The 17,577-nt window shown below is 36.0% G+C and overlaps 1 protein-coding gene across 1 annotated transcript in view; it reads left to right on the forward strand.

The window, feature by feature from the left end:
* Window positions 1–1,467: 1,467 nt before the first annotated feature.
* LOC150086646 (telomerase reverse transcriptase-like) overlaps window positions 1,468–17,577 on the forward strand; it is an 83,952-nt gene continuing 67,842 nt past the window's right edge. Inside the window, exons 1-2 of the mRNA XM_090372216.1 lie at window positions 1,468–1,672; window positions 16,742–16,779. Coding sequence (XP_090228342.1) covers window positions 1,468–1,672; window positions 16,742–16,779 — 243 coding nt within the window. The remainder of the gene's footprint in view (window positions 1,673–16,741; window positions 16,780–17,577) is intronic.

The raw sequence follows: 17,577 nt of genomic DNA on the forward strand, positions 1-17,577 counted from the left end.
ACTCGCTCTGTACAAATCTTAAAGCTTCCATACCATGGAATATTGTTTCCACATGTGGGATGGTGTCCCAAAACCTCTCTCAGGCTTCTAGATTCTGTTCAAAATAGAAAAGTCAGATTAACATGTTCACAAAAAAAAAAAAAAAAACTGCTTCCTCATAATCTTAATCCACTTGGAAGGGGAGCCATCCTACTTTTAGAACTTTTTCTTCCAATCCAATTTGACAGAAGTAAACCAGGTATTTTTGTCAAGCAACCTTTCACTGAAGGCTGATTAATTCAGTCACAGTGGGAAGAAAGCCCAAAAAATGTCTCTGCCTTTTTAATCCAGATTGACTCAATACTGTGTTTCCAATCTTGGGTCAAAATGATTATTGGAAAAGTTGGCAGCAAAAGTATTAATCCCATCTCTTACAGAGCCTCTTCACTCTCTGTCACATAGATGTTCTGTTTCTGTTGAATGTCTTTTCTGTAGATACTTCCATGGGCACTGTCCTTCTCAATCTGCATCTGTAATTCCCCCCTTCCAAACTAGTCCAAACATGTGTTGCAACTAGTCAACATCCATTTACCATCCAACTTCAGTCTCACTGAAAAGCTGTGACTCCAGCTTCTGGGACAATAGACGAGAAGCAACCATTTTAGGAAGGCTGAGAATTGGACATACACACCTCACTCACCTGTATCTATTAACGAATGACAACGCTCCCCAATGTGTACATCTTGTTATATACGCTCCCAAACACTCCCAAAAAGTGTACATCTTGTCATGTACAACTGACCATTCGCCATTTGTTAGTGGACTGTCCCCACTTTCAAAATATCTGGTTAAACACCTTTAAATCAATTGCTAATACACAGTCATCAATAAATTTATTGCAGATTCTTGGAGACAATCCTAATAAAACAGAATTATTTACTTTCCTAAATCGTATAGGAATATATCATAAAATATAGTTATTATTTCATATTCACTATTAGAAAGACACAATATGGCCCTAGCAGCCTATGTGTCATTAAACTCAACAACAACAGTCTCACTGAACCAACTTTTCTTTCTCGTTTATTTCTTTAGCTTCCGTTTTTTTGGAACAACCTTCCTTCCCATGTATTTCCTGAATATTACAGTCTATAGAAATTCAGATCTAATGCCGACAAGTATCATTCTGTCTTTTCAACCTTCAGCCACGCATAGTACTAAGTTCTATATGTTTTGTGTTTGGGGTTTTTACTCAAAAAATAATTAATGCTGATATGACTTATGATATGCCTCTCATGTATGGGTGTATGATATATTACTCATGTATTGTATCTGTTGTACATTATTTATTCAGTATATGCAATCATATTCTATTGATAAACATCCTATTTACGATCCGTCATCTCTAGAGCGAAAACACAGGTTCCCACCTTACTACAAAGTGGACTAGTCTACCGTATTTCTTGCCATGACTGCACTAGCTGCTACATGGGGGAAACTGGGAGACGGCTTGACAAACGTCTTTCAGAACACGAAAGAGCCATTCACTTAGTGGACATAGAACACTCGGCTATTACCAAGTATTTCTGGTCAACCCAACACGACATTGACCCATACTGTGATGTCGTGGTTGTTGATCAGTCCCGCCATTACCGGCACCACGCCTGGTTGGAGTCATTGAATATCACGTGCTGTAATACTTCAATCAACAGAAGCAGTGGATGTCGTGTCCACCCTATTATTGACGCAACCATTCTTATGAGTGACAAACATTGGCAACGTTCGCATACGTCACAACCACAGGCTTCAACATCAAACAGTTAACTACTACATCACGCAGTTCACTATACATGACTGGCACTACATGCCCTTATGTTCTATGTTCTTAAACTGTCAGTTTGACTGATGAAGGTTACCATAATAACCAAAAGCTATGTGTACTGTATGTATTTAATGTGTTTTACAATTTAATATTAAACTTGTCATTTATTTATTGTCTTCTGTTTTGCTCTGTGCTACATAATAACTCATCATAAACTGGAATTTAGATTTACTAATTTTCAACTGGATCAATGAAACACTCACACAGATAATATTATTAAGATATTTACATGAATATCTGTCCATAAAATACAATAAACCCTCAATACCTTATGATTACCTTACACCTTACGAGAGAACCTTATGATTTTGAGAGTAGCATTCAGTTCAGCTTTCTTAAACAAGAAAATATCTTAAGAGGGTGAAACCAGTATTTTTCCTTTAAAAGGATTTTAAGCCACAGAATCAAATTCTCATTAAAGTAATCTTTTATTTGCATTTTATTATAATATGTGACATATATCGGTAGTGCTAGTTATGCTGAACAGACAGTAAATTTAGCACAGTAAATTATTAGTAACTAATGTTACTAATAATTTGTTAATCCTATTAAAAGCTCTCAATAAACAGGAAAGAAATCCATTTACTTTGTACAGACACTGATCTGAGTTGATTAAGGAACAAAGAATTTAATATAACATTTAAAAGAAATTAAATACTACGGAAATTTAAGTATGCTGATAAAAGTGTTAAATATATATATATATACACGGTGTCTCAAAAATAGTGGTACAAACGTTTAGGGGAGGTAGGTAACATCTAAAGGAATGTGAATCGCATAGGAACCCATAACTGGAAACATCACGGGGAAAGTAGTAGCAGAGGCACAAGAAGCAGAAATGACACAAGACAGTAATTAGTGGCAAACATTTATTTGACATAATATTAACAATGGAGTACGAAATGGATGCATTCCATGATGTTACAACAGATGCTTGAAGGTTCCACCATGAGATGCGATGCATGCGTGACACCGACGCAGCATGGATTGGCGCACACGGTTGAACACACCTGGAGTTTCTTTGACAGTAGCAGCAGCGCAGACGAGTCTCGCCACGAGATCCATTTCTGTCTCCACGGGCGATTCATACACAATAGATTTGAGGGCCCACAGAAAGAAATCAAGGCTCGATAAATAAGGTGAGCGTGTGGGCCAGGCAATGGGTCCACCATGGCCAATCCATCGACGCCCAAGACGCCTGTTCAAATGGTCATGAACACATCTTCCATAATGGGCAGGCGCCCCGTCATGTTGAAACCAAATGTTGCGTCTCACATTTGCTGGAACATCATCAAGTAACCCTGGTAGAACTTGTTCAAGAAAGATCCGATATTTAGCAGAGTTCATGCGGGATGGTAACAGGTATGGGCCAACTAAGCAGTCACTGACCATACCTTTTTTTTTTTTTTTTTTTTGGTAGTTGTTGGCGCATAGGCTTCTGTGGCCATAATGCACCTCCCAAGGTTTTTGTAGCACTTTGATCCAAGCCCGAGGCGGGAATCGAACCCGCGACCTTTGGGTTGCCAGGCAGGCTGACCATACCTGCCCACACATTTATTGCGAAGTGATGTTGTGCCGCATGGGAGCACACACCGTGTGGGCCCTCTGCTAATGCATATACTAGGTGCATGTCTGCCAGCTCAGAGTTCATATATCAATGCATGCGCTTCGTGTGGCGACTACTGCTTGAATGAGTAAACCAGAAATTTTTCCTCTCGCGAACTGATGAACAGCACCGTGTACCGACTTACGGTGACGTTTCCGGTTATGGGTTCCTATGCGATTCACATTCCTTTAGATGTTACCTACCTCCCCTAAACGTTTGTGCCAATATTGTTGAGACACCCTGTATATATATACACACACAGATAGATATAAAATATTGATAAATAATAAAATACTAATTAAAAGCAGAACTCGTCAAATGCCTTCACTCAGTCAAGTCTTTACTCATCAAGGTAAAGTATTTTGATTATTTAAATGTTAAAATTTTATACTTTATCGCTTCATTTTTTATTTTATATCGGTTTGATGCTTATCTGTATTTTAATGGTTTTATCAGTATATTTTAACAACCTTATACCTAATTGAACAAGTTATTGCATAGCAACATATTAGTTTGTAGTAATTCACTGAGTTAGTGGCATCATTTTTGTTAAAAGCATTAATATATATACACACACACACACACACACACACATAGAAATAATACTGATAATAAAATATTAATTAAAAGCAGATCAGTTTGGTCTTACCTCATCAAAGTATTTGCTCACTTCAGTCTTAATTCATCAAATGCCTTCACGATGCCACTTCACCTACTTTGGTGATTTACTATGAACTAACATAATGCTATCACTAACTTGTTTCATCAGTGAATTGTGAATTTTCCATAGTCTGAGGCTTTTTAGCCAACCTTATACCTTTAATGATGGTTTTTTTATCTCTCTGGATTATGAGTAACCATTGTACAACAACAGATTGCAAAATTCTAAATGAGCTACGTCCATGACCATGTGAATACAAGAATGATATGTAAATAGAATAAAGTTGAAATACATGAGCTTAAATGCTTGGGTAAATTTTAAGCATATTAATGATACCTGGATATTTTCCTTTTCCTATTTTAGCCTTACAAATCAATTTTTGTGTTAGAAAAGTTTTTTTATTTGTAATGGCACAGAAATCTATGGCATTACAAAGAAAAAACCTTCACAATGAATTGCATTGAAATTACACTACTTAAAATAAACAGTCTGTTCTGATAGTGAAATTCTGGTTATGGGAATCGTATGGTTATATAATGCCCAAAGTCATTTTAAATTTTCAAAAAAGCAATCTTACAAGGACATTTCTCAGGAGTAAACAGTTGAACTTCAATAGTATCTCTTAATTGAAATTGTCTTTAATGTATTCCATGGATAGAAACTACATTTGACATTCACCATCCTTTGTATTAATATGTAATTGTTTACATGTTAACAGTCTCTAAATTTTCTTTCTTTCAGATTAATGATTGTCTCTGGTTAAAGTGTGCAGCATCCAGTGAAATAAAAGGGATACATTTTAACTGTCTAATATGGTGGATTTTAAATTTTTTCTTGTATATTTTGCAAGTAAGTTAAATTTGTTTCACTTTCATATATTATAAAGAGGGTAGTTTCAGGCTTTCTAAGAGTATGAATTTTTGTTCACTTTTTGCAACACTTTTTTTTTTTTTTTACAGTTCAAGTCCTTAGGAAAATAAATATCCACTAACATCAAACTGTGAGGGGAGGGTCCAAAAAATCTAGACTTCTATAACAATAAGAAAGTTTCTCACCCTGTAGGAACTTAAAACTTTTGACAGCAAGGTGAAAATTGTCTTTAAATAGTTCTGCCGAAAGACTTATTTTTACAGTTTTTGTTAAATTAAATAGCAATAGAGAAAAATCAAGAAATGATTAAGTAACAAGATGATCTTACTTTTAGATCTAGAAAAGCTTCAATGCTGGTAAACTGCTATGCAAATAGAAATGTGGCAAATGCCATTGTGTTATAATAGATAATGTTTTAAAGCCTAAATTAAATTGTCAAGTTTAGGTTCCATAAGTACACTGGTGGACAAAAGCATGCCATACATTCATGATGACTATTGAACTTTTTACCGCCCTACTAATAACATGATGAACCTCAGCAGACATGGACAGCAGCTTGAACATGCCATGGTATTGGATATTACAAAATAAGGGACCTGCTGGAAACAGCCCACTATGATGCCAGCAGAGCATACCATAAATAATTGTGCCAAAGTGGCTGGTGGAAACCCACACATCCTGTAACCCATTCACCCTCATCCCACAGAATTTTGAAGGTTTTGAGATCTGAGGAGTTAGGAGGCCAGAGAAGACAAAGTTTTCTGAATATTCTGCAAACCATAACTGCACATGACTGGATCAGTACATTGGTAAGTCTAGTGCACTGTCTTGTTGAAAGATGTCATCACTGTTAGAGAACAATAGGAACATTGGTGGGTATAATTTGATCAGCAACAATATTGAAATAGTCTACGTTTCCCAACAAATCACCTTCCAGATCATGGCAAAGCTGCTTTGATCCTTGCCATTGCCTCATGTTTTCCCCAACACATAGTATCTGCCATTGACTTGGTGAAAAAATAAACAAAAATTCATCACTTCAGCACACCTTTTTCTAGTTATCAGCTATCCAATCATAATATTCCTGACACTACACAAATCACAGTTGTAAGCAATATAGTCACAGACTGGGAACATTGAGGGTTGTCACACTCACTGTTTACTCTGTGCATATCTTCACCACAATAGCCTAGGTGTATTAGACATGCTATTTTGGCTGTTGGGACATCTATCTCTTAATACTAATAGTCACAGCGTACTAATGTGGTATTTAATTAAATACATAACTACTGTTATGTATTTAATTGACTACAGTGGTCTCAGTTTTTAAATACTGTGCAGTGGGAACCAGTGATGTTACCAACAGTGAATTCTAAATGGGAAGTATTCAAGGAAGGAATCATAGAAGCTACTAGGTTTTTCATACTAACAAAGAAATACTGTTCAAGGCTTAGACCTAAATGGATGTCACATGAACTATTAAGACACATGGTAGAGAAGAAAAGTGCATGTAATGCATATAAGTTATTAGGTTATACAGAAGCTTATGTTAGATATAAATTAGTCTGTAATCAAGTCACAAAGGAGGTTAGGCAAGCTAAAGCAGATTATGAGAAGTCTCTGGAAAAGAATGCAAAGAAAAACAGATTTCTATGCTTATATTAATAGTAGAAGGAAGGGGTTGAATCACATTGGCCCACTTGATGTCTATGGGTTAACTGTTAATGACCCTGCTCAGGTTGTTGACAAATTGAATAGGTATTTTGCATCTACATTCACACATGAGGAATTCTGTAGAGAAGGGAATGCCAGAAGTCTATCAAACTCGATAGAGGAGCTAAATGACCTTGAGATAATTGAAAGGAAAGTGGAGAAGATATTGTTGAGAATGGATGTAAAAAAGGCATTGGGGTGGATGGAATTTATTCAATTATATTAAGGAAGGCAGCAAAGGATGTAAGCAAACCCTTAGCCACAATTATGAGAGCATCCTTGGATTCAGGGGAGGATCCTATGGACTGGAGATGTGTGAATATATCCCCAATTCATAAAGGGGGATCAAAAGGTGACATGATTAATTACAAACCTGTTAGATTGTCTGTTCCAGGAAAAATAATGGAATCACTGGTTAAAGAAGCAGTGCAGGGCCATTTCAACAAGCATGCAATTACACTGCAATCACAGCATGGATTTGTCAAGGGGTAGTCTTGTTTAACCAATCTGATTGGTTACTATGATACAGTAACCAAGGAACTGGATGCGAAAAGCAATTTTGACATCATGTACTTGGATTTCAGGAAGGCTTTTGATACTGTTGCACATAAAAGACTGCTGTACAAACTGGAGCTATGTGACATTAAGGAACTAGAAAAATTGGGTCGATGGACTGAGAAATGCCAGTTGAAGTTTTACATTGACAACTGGAAGGTACTGCACATGGGTAGATCTAGGAAAATTGGGTCTGAGCTGAGAAATGCCAGTTGAAGAAATGCCATTTTACATTGAAAAATGGAAGGTACTGCACATGTGTAATAGTAACCCTAAAATAACTTACCAACTGTGTGGTATTACGCTTAGGGTAGTGGAGAGTGAAAAAGAGCTGGGGTAATTATGCAGTCAGACATGAAATTTTCTGAGCAGTGCAGACATGAGCTCCATGAGCTGTCCTGGCAGCTCAATCTCCCTCGAATTAGTAATTCGAACGAGATTGAGGTCTATTACTATCCTTTTTCCTCTTCCTATTCGCCTTAATTTGGCATAGGCCTTTCCTTTTCACTACATAAATAAATTGCACTAATTAATAGTTGGTACTCACTTTTATTATTCTTGATTCACTTCCATTATTTTTTATTAATAATTTTCACAGCTATCTGTTAGGCTAGCGGTTATTCTGCTAGTTTTCTGGTGCCTCCGTAGCCAGGTGGGAAGGAGCAGCAGTGCGTAGCACACGCTTCTTGATTAGACCGGAGTTCGAGCCCGTCACCACCAAATACGGAGGATGTGGAAAGGTCAGGGAATGATCACCACATATTCCCGGAGCAATATGGCCTTAGTTGCTAATGCTCCTAAAAACCAAATAACAAACAAACAACTTTGGCCGCATGAGTATAGTTTTCACCCCTAATACTTATATTCTAAATTTTTATTAAATTGCTCCAATTGTATGTAGTTTATCCAATTGTTATTAAATTTTAAAAATAAAAAAAATAAGGTTATATACAGACTGATATAATGTTCAATCATTATGGCATTAGTCTGTTCTGATACTCTTTTTCTATTTCTATTCCTCATATTCCATATTCTTCTACATAATTACACACACACACACACACACACACACACACACACACGAGGTGTGGTAATAAAGTCTCCGGACTAGTGCAATAAAAAGAACACAAAATGAAGGAGCTCAAAAGTAGTTTTATTTTTAATCAAAGTAATCACTACTTGATTGAATGCACTTAATACACCATTCTAAAAATTTTGAAAAGCATCAGTGAAAGCATGCAAAGAGATAATGTTCAGTTCAGTGGTTAAATTTTTCTTTATGTCCTCATTATACTGAAATATCTTTCCTTTGAGGGCAGTTTTCACTTTGGGAAAGAGGAAGTCTACTGATGTTAGATTGGGAGAGAGGGGTGGATGTTTGATCTGTACAATGACATGTTTCACCAGAGTCTTTGTAACAATTGCAGAATGGGCAAGTGCATTGTCATGCAACACGAACCCAGCTGCCTTTCTCTTGAAATTGGGGTCTCACCTGGAAAATGCATTTCAGAAGTCTTTGAAGTACCCGTATGTACAATACAGCATTGACTCTCTCACTTCAGATACAAATTCTTGTGAACCATGCCTTGATTGTCAAAAAAATATATATGATCAGCATAGTCCTGATCCTGGATTTCTGTAAACAAAACTTTTTGGGCCTAGGTGTTGATTTTGAAGTTTGCTGCTTCATCTCTGGGTGATACTGAAACAACCAATGCTCATCTCCAGTGGCAATACAGTCGAGGAAATTAGGATTGTCTTGACAAGTCTGGAGAGTCTTTGAATGATCATACTCTTTGTTTCTTCTGGTCATTTGTGAGACTGTGGCACAAATTTTGCACAAACCTTCCTTTTCCTTAAATATTCATGCAGAATTTATTGAATTGCCACCTTATCATCATCATCAGCCATTTTCAATCCACTGCAGGATGAAGGCCTCTCCAGCAACTTTCCAGTTCCTTCCGTTTTGTGCAATGGCCATCCATTTACTACCCACAAACTCATGAATTTCATCTATCCATCTCCGCTGTTGTCTTCCAGGTTTTCTTCTAGCTCCTCTTGGGTACCATTCTGTTATTTTCTTAGTCCATCTGTCATAATGTCTTTGAGTTATGTGTCCTGCCCAAGACCATTTTAGTTCTTTAGTTTTGATAAGAATGTCCTTTACTTGAGTTTGCTGCCTAATCCATGTGTTTCTCTTCTTAGCTAACAGTCTGATTCCCAATATAATTCGTTCCATTCTTCACTGTGTAGTTCTCAGCTTCTTTTCCATTCTTTTGGTGAGTGCCCAAGTTTCACTTCCATAAGTCATGGTGGGGAGTATACATTGGTTCATTATTTTACGTTTCAGACAAACTGGGATATTGCTCTTCAGTATGTGACTATATTTCCTGAATGCTATCCATCCAAAATTTATTCTTCTCTTGACTTCCAGCCATTTATCATTATTACAGCTAATAACTTGTCCCAGATAAGTATATGACTCCACCTTTTCAATTATTGCTCCTTCAATCATTGTCCCTTTCTGTGGCATACTTGTTCATCATTACTTTTGTTTTAGCCATATTCATCATTAGTCAAAAATCCTTACTAACTGTGCATAACTGATTAAGATTTTCCTCTAATTCTTTGGGATCGGGGCTTATGACCACAACATCATCTGCAAATCGTAACTGGTTTAGGTACTTTCCATTCACATTGACTCCTTTCTGCAACCAGTCTAATCTTCTGAAAGCTTCCTCAAGGGCAGCAGTAAACAGCTTTGGAGATATTGTCTCCTTGTCAACCTCCTTTCTCGATTTTAAATTTCCTGCTGTCTTTGTCTAGTCTAATAAAGGAGGTAGCATTCTCATATATTTTCTTCAAAATCATAATATATGGGGTATCTATGCCTTGTCTTTCCAGTGCCCGAAACATTGCCTTATGCTGTATGGAGTCAAATGCTTTTTCATAATCCACAAATTCCAGACATAATGGTGTTTTATATTCATTTGCTTTCTCCATTAGCTGTGATATTACATGAATGTGATCCATAGTTGAGAATCCTGTCCTAAAGCCAGCTTGCTCTTTCGGTTGATTCTCCTCAAGTATTCTTTCTAATCTGTTAGTAACAATTTGTAGATGTGGGATAACAAGCTAATTGGTCTATAATTTTCAATTTATGATTTATCTCCTTTCTTATGCAGCAGAACTATAATTGCATTATTCCACTGCTTAGGTGTAACACCTTTTCTAATGCACTTTGTGAAGAGCCTTGCCAGGTTTTGTGTTATGTCTCTTCCTCCCAATTTTAACAACTCTACAGTAACTTCATCTTCCCCAGGGCTTTCTAATTCTTCATTTTCTTCAATGCATGTTCTACCTCATCAGGAAGAATATCAGGTTATGTCATATGAGTTGCTAATTTGTGATCCATCTTCCCCACTGCTGGCATCATTCCCTCGCTCCTTGTATAATTCTCTATAGTAGTCTTCTGCTATTTGAATTATGCCTTCTCTGCAATTAATAAGTGCACCATCGCTATTCTTCGGTTTCAGTATCATTTGTCTTTCTGTATTACTGCTCATGGCTGCTGATTTAAATCCTTTGTTTTCCCTTAATGCTTGTTCTACTTTTCTTGTGTTAAATTTTCTTATGTTCTCTCTGAGTCTCTTTCTAATGGCTTTGCATAACTCAGTATACTCAATTTTCTCCTTGTCAGCGTTTATCTTGCTCTTCATTTGTCGCCTTCGGTTCATCATAACAAGTGTTTCTTGACTAATTTTTTCTTCTTTGGATTTCTTTTTCCCTATAGGTTTCTTGGGCTTTATCATTTTCAGAAAGCTGTAATATTCCTCGTCGATATCTTGGTCCCGAGCAGTCTGCAGAAGCTCAAACTTTTTCTTAAGTTCCAGTACATACTGCTTTTTCTCCTCTTCTGTTATCTCAAAGACCTTTGTATTATTTACTCGAGTCAGTTTTTTCCTTTCCTACATCTAATCAAGTGTACATCTTACCATTCTGTGATCACTTCCAACATTTACCTTATTCAGGATGATAACATCATTCACGATATATCTTCTGTTAGTGAGGATGAAGTTGATTTCATTAGTTGTTAATCCATTTGGACTCTTTCATGTCCACTTTTTGTTCACCATTTTCTTGAAAAAAGTGTTCATTACTGACAGTCCTTGAGATTCTGCAAATTCCACAAGTCTTTCACCTCTTTCATTTCTTTCACCAATTCCAAAATTTCCTATAGTTCTCCTTTCTGCATTGCTTTGTCTTTTTTCAACCTTAGCATTGAAGTCCCCCATAATAATAGTGTAGTGGGTTTTCTGCTCATCTAGAAGACTCAATTTCGGTGTACATTTCTTCAACCTCTTCATCATCATGGCTCGATGTTGGTGCATAAATCATTATAACCTTTAGTTTGTACCTCTTAGAAATCTTGAGTATTAGCCTTGGTGATGTACTTTTGAATTCAAAAATGTTGTTTTTTAAATCTTTATGGACCAGAAGCCCAACTCCACCTTCACTCCTTTCACTGTTTCCATTGGTGTACAGCAGATTTCCACTTGATAAACTTAAGTGTTTCATTTCTTCTTCTTGTTTCAGCCAAACCAATGATATTCCAATTCACATTTTCTAATTCCTTTTCCAGCTCTAATATCCTGCCTTCACCGATGAGCAATCTTACGTTGTAACAGGCCAAGTTCAGTTTCCGTGCATGGCAGCCTGGTCGTACCCAGAGATTCTTAGCACCCTCTGCTTCCACTCTGATCCTCTCGCTGCCGTAAGAGGGGGAGTGAAAGCCGCTGGGTACTGAGGGCCATTTGTTTCGTCATGCTGTCATATGCTGGAGGGTTTGGTCTTTTCCTCTTCAAGGTGACCAGACGTCTTGAAGAGAACCACTCTACACATTCGTTGCCACCTAAGTGACGTAACAGGGCTTACCATCAAGACAGTGTGCATGAGTGGATTTTAGGGAGGCAGGCCAACCAGACTTCTCCTAAATCTGTAATAGAAAGATATTGGATCCATCAGTGTTTTAGACTGTGTCTGATAACGTACAGAATACCTGTTCCCCTCTAAGCCCCTTATTCATATCCAACCACCTTATGCCACCATAAGGTAGTTGAATATATTCATATCAAACTCTCATCAGCCATCATTCTGAAGTTCAAAAGATGATCTCTTGCCAAAATTTCCTGAACTTTTGCAACTCTATCCTCATTTGATGAGGTTGATAGATGTCCACATCTGATCCCGCCTCGGGCTTGGATCAGAGTAAAATGCAAAAACTTTGGGAGGTGCATTATGGCCACAGAAGCAGATGTGCCAACAACTAACAAAAAATGCCTACTTCTTTGGTCATCGTGTACTTCCTCATGTCCATCTTTGAACTGCTTATACCATTCAAACACAGTGGTATGACTTAGTGTTTCATCACCATAAACAGCTTTTAACATTTCAGATGCTTCGGTTGCAGATTTTCCCAGTTTAAAGCAAATTTTGATAATCATTCATTGCTCTATTGCAAAATCATGACACAGAATGTTAACACTACTAACTAAACAGGTTGTTACTTGTAACCTGTCAGCCTATTGGACAATCTCTGTGCCACCATCTGTTGCAGGAAGTTTGAATTACAACGTACCACTTCTGTTTATTTTCAAACTCATTGAACATGACTGCAAGTCTGGGAACTTTATTGCAACACCTTGTATGGATAAAAGCAAAACTATATATGCATGTGTGATGGTGAACTTTTGTGTGCTTAATGGTTTTATAAATTTTAAAATGGAAGAGATAAACAGTCATTTTTATATTTCATGTTTATAGTGTTTTTCTTCTTTTGCTTTTTTTTTCCAGTAGAATTAATAAAAGTTTTTCTGCACTAAAAATAACTATAGAAAACACTACATTTTTAATTTTCAAATTTTTTATTAAAAATATTTACATATGAATAAGTATCTCAGTTAATCACTTACCAGACCATATTTCTTCATTGTTTATACATTTTAACAACATTAAGTAACTTTTGCATGTATAGGTGGTATCCCAACTGTGACCACCATTGGAACTGTAAATAAGTTTCTGTATCATGTAGCACTCCAGCACATTTCATGCTGTGCTTGAATGAGATCTTTCCATGCTGATGGAATAGTGCTCCAATATCTCCATCACTTTTGCCTGGTCCTCCATTCAGTCCTAGCTTTACTATGCCTGTAAGTGCCTTGTGGAATTCATTAAAGGCAGAACCTCTGCATACTGGTCTGACACCAACAATGAATTATTTTCCACTTTGGAAGAAGTCTGAACTGTGTTATACCTCAGATATTATGAAAGCTGCCACAAAGTAGCTAGCAATACATCCAACTCTGTTTGGATCCTGAGTGTGTGTGTGTTTGGGGTGGAATACTCACATACAGTAGACTTTCAGAATAGTGACACCCTCGGGGATTCAAGATGCCGTTATTTCGATTTTCCGTTATCTACAAAGTTTTATTTTTAATATATTTAATGCAGAAATAATGAGGCAATTTTATTAACTGCACATAAAAAACAAATATATTGACAATCCGATGTTATATTCTGCCATTAATACACTCCTGCTTATGCCCCGTTCTGTTTTCTTTATGATATCAAGTTTAGTCTGCATGGGTAGCACAGTGGTATCATCACTGGCCTCTCCACACCAGGTGGAAAAGGCCCGGGTTCGAATTCCGTCGATGACACAAGAAACTTTTATGGCTTTTTTCACTCCCTGGCTGAGTTAGTCGGTCTCAGGCGTAGATAGCAAGTTTCCCCAGAAACTGGGGTTTTTCATCCAACAAAACAAGCAAATCAACCAGAGAACACATACAATTTAGACACAATACATGTGGGTATATGAATTAACTTTCCAGGTGACCCTAATGTAATAGTTTGGATTAGCATTAGTAGGATTAGAATATGATGCAAGAAAGCAAGCTTATAAAGCATCAGCCAAGAAAAAAAATATATATTTTGAAGTGATATCAGTACAGAATTCACTTTCAAAATGGCAAACATAAACAAATACAGTAATCGTGTGACTTGCCATTTTCTTTTTTTTCTGCCCCGCAAGACATCTGCGCTGTATGTAAACATCAGATCTCAATGTGTCATTTGCTCGAATGTTCCATTATTTGGAGTGCTGTTATTTCGACAGTCTACTGTATGTACATTGAATCCATAGGAAAGAAGAGATGTAGAACTTTTTTGGCTTCTTTATGTATGCACATGTGCTTTCAAAAAAGGTATTTATCTTAAGGTTGTGATCTTTCATTTCATGTGGCAGAAGAATGATATTTAAAATAGATTTCATAAATGAGCCATATTATTAAATTGATTTTTAACAAGTTTAACTCTGACTACCTCTGTCTATATGCAATCATATTTTAACTTGCTTGCTTTTAGGCATTCTTTTACATAACTGAAAGCAGTGTTCACAAAAAGTTGTTGTTCTTCTTTCGTAAACCTCTGTGGCAGAAGATTCAGACATTGGGACTAAATGGTAAGATACAGTTTTTCATATGCACATATAAATAACTTTTCTGTGGAAATATTACACTTCACTGTATGTAACAATACTTTATTAATTTTGTTAACTAATTTACAGTATTTTCAGTTAACACCATTGTTAACTTTGGTCAAGGGATATGAGGCAGCTTGGCCAAAAATATGTAAGTTTTTCTAGTTTAACTTGTCTTGTTTAGCTTCTGATAAAAATTGAGAGAAATAATGTACACTGCTTTATTTAAAATTTAAATTTAAATTAGTTATCCAAATTAATTATTTGTTACATACAGAGAAGTTTAGTCTATTAATAATTAAAACCTTGGCCATGTTAAGATGGAAGCTGGGAAGCAATCACATTTGTGCAGCAGTTCTCGTGCATACCAAAATGAATAGTTTTAATACTCTTTTTATATAGTGGGGTAGCAACAAAATAAATACAGCCAAGCCTCGCATAACGTGAGTTCGATTAACGAGTTTTTCAGTTACCGCTATTTGAAAAAATTATACCACTTTACACGATGCAAATTTCCAGTCAACGCGATCTTTTTTTTTTTTTTTTTTATGCGATAGTTGAAAAAGATCTGAATCACTCGTTAAGCTTACCACGTGTCAGACCGGCAATAAACAAACGTTTGCCTGCTGCCCACCTTGGTGTGTTCCATCAACCATCGGAAGAAGACGTGTTACTTGTTTGTCTCCAGCTAATAAAGTCAATGCAGACTTGCATTTAAAAATTCTAATTTTTAAATGAACCAGATGAAAATGTTACCGCGAAGGAGATAACGGTAAAAGAACTAGATGAAATCTTTCATATCGCAAGAACTTCAAACAAAAGGTTTGAGGTTCTCTGCGATATTTATTTCGCCAGGGCCCGGAGAAGATTGTCATCGGCTATCGGAAATTGAATGATGAAAAGAGAAATTCAACACTGTTCAAATATTTCCTCAACAGTCATTTCTTCATTGTGTGTTTTATGTCAGAGGTTCCCAAACTTTCTCAGTTCACGGTGCCCTTAGTGTCTCAGTAATTTTTTTACGCCGCACCTAGACCAAAAGAAATACCTAACAGTTCCACTTATTAAGTAGTTAGGTCCAAACAACTTAATAAGAACTACCTCAAGCTAATAGTTCGCACGGTGTCCGACAGATGTCAAGTATCGCTGTGTTTCCCTCGAAAATTTAAAATATTCCACAGCGCACAGTTTGGGAACCGCTGTTTTATGCAATAAACATTTAATTCCATAATTATTTTCATTATCTTTTACATTGTATACAGTTAAAAAGTTATTTAAAAGGTATTTTTAAAATTCTTTATGGACATTCCAGAAGGTCGAGGGCCAATTATAATATTTCCTATTGATTATTATATTCGATTAATGCGTTTACATTTTGTGCGGTGCGCTCGCGGGACGAATTAATTGCATTAATTGAGGCCAGCCTGTAGTATTACTGAGACATTTTCATGTAGTAGAAAGTGGAATTTTTTTCTTAGTTGTATTATTTAAAGGTTTTGACAAAGCCCTGGTTAAGTCACCTACATAATAAAGAACACTTATCTCTCCCACATTATAAATAAATATTGTTTATAAAAATTACTGCAAATTTAGCAAAAATTACATTTTGTACAACGTCTTCTGCGTTCTTGATCAACTTTAGTGGTGATATTACATTAGGAAGAAAGAATTAAAATTTTTTTCATTTCCAATTTTTTTAGGTCTGTTTATATGAGGAATATATATGCCTTCTTTTTTGTTTGATTAAGATTTGAAGGTAGAAAAAGCAGGTATTTTTTAAGCTTTAAAGATTCCATCCAGTTATATTATCAAATGTACTGTGAAAACAAAGGTGCACTCATGGTTTTAATTCATAATCTTAGTAGACTACTTCAACTATCCAATTATCCAATTCTTATAAAAACTATTTAACTATTATGATTTTACCTGTTCTTTCAGATCTCATTGCTAGAGGTTGCCTAGCTCCATTTTCTGAAGTAAGTTTCCCTTGTATTTGTCATTTTTGAGTTTTTAGGTGATTAATTTTGAACATACATTGATAATTAATATACAGGGTTGGGCTAAAAGTCAGGAAACGTCTTTATTTGAACATTGTACATAAAATATAAACCTTAGGAAGTAAAAGAAGGTTAACTATAAACTTAAATTGGCATAACTTGCATTGATGCATGTGTTTAAAATGTTTGTTCATTTTAGACACTTCACAAAATTCTTTGACAGACAGACATATGTCTGCTAATAATAATTCACATTGACATTCTGTGACAATCGCATTCTGTAGATCTGCAAATCTCTGCTTAATATGGTAAATTACCCCTCTGTGGCATATCCCTCCCCAACACACACACACACAAAAATACAGGGTGTTAAATCAGGAGAACATGGTCATTTTTCAAATGATTTTTCATTTCAAATAATCATTAGGATCTCCTGATTTAACACCCTTTAATTCTCCTGCATAAAAAAAAAAAAAATATGCCTCTCTTTGAAATTAACTTTGAATTAACTAGCTGGGTACAGCTAGTTAATTCAAAGTTAAATTTGGATGCATTTTTTTAAACGTGTCCTATAGCTTTCACCTGTAAGTATATGAGCAAGAAAAAGGAAATTATGGACCATATGATTATTCTTGATATTGTTAATTGTGGATTCTATAAACTGTAATATTTGAGGAATAAACAAGGAGTTACCTTTTATTCAGTCAGTAGGATTTCTTCTTAACCAACTCTCCTTATGCAAATAAATTATAAAATGATACATTAAAATAATATCAA

This window comes from Mastigoproctus giganteus, chromosome 4 (genome assembly GCF_048544385.1).
Source record: "Mastigoproctus giganteus isolate SK-2022 chromosome 4, ASM4854438v1, whole genome shotgun sequence".
NCBI lineage: Eukaryota > Metazoa > Arthropoda > Arachnida > Uropygi > Thelyphonidae > Mastigoproctus > Mastigoproctus giganteus.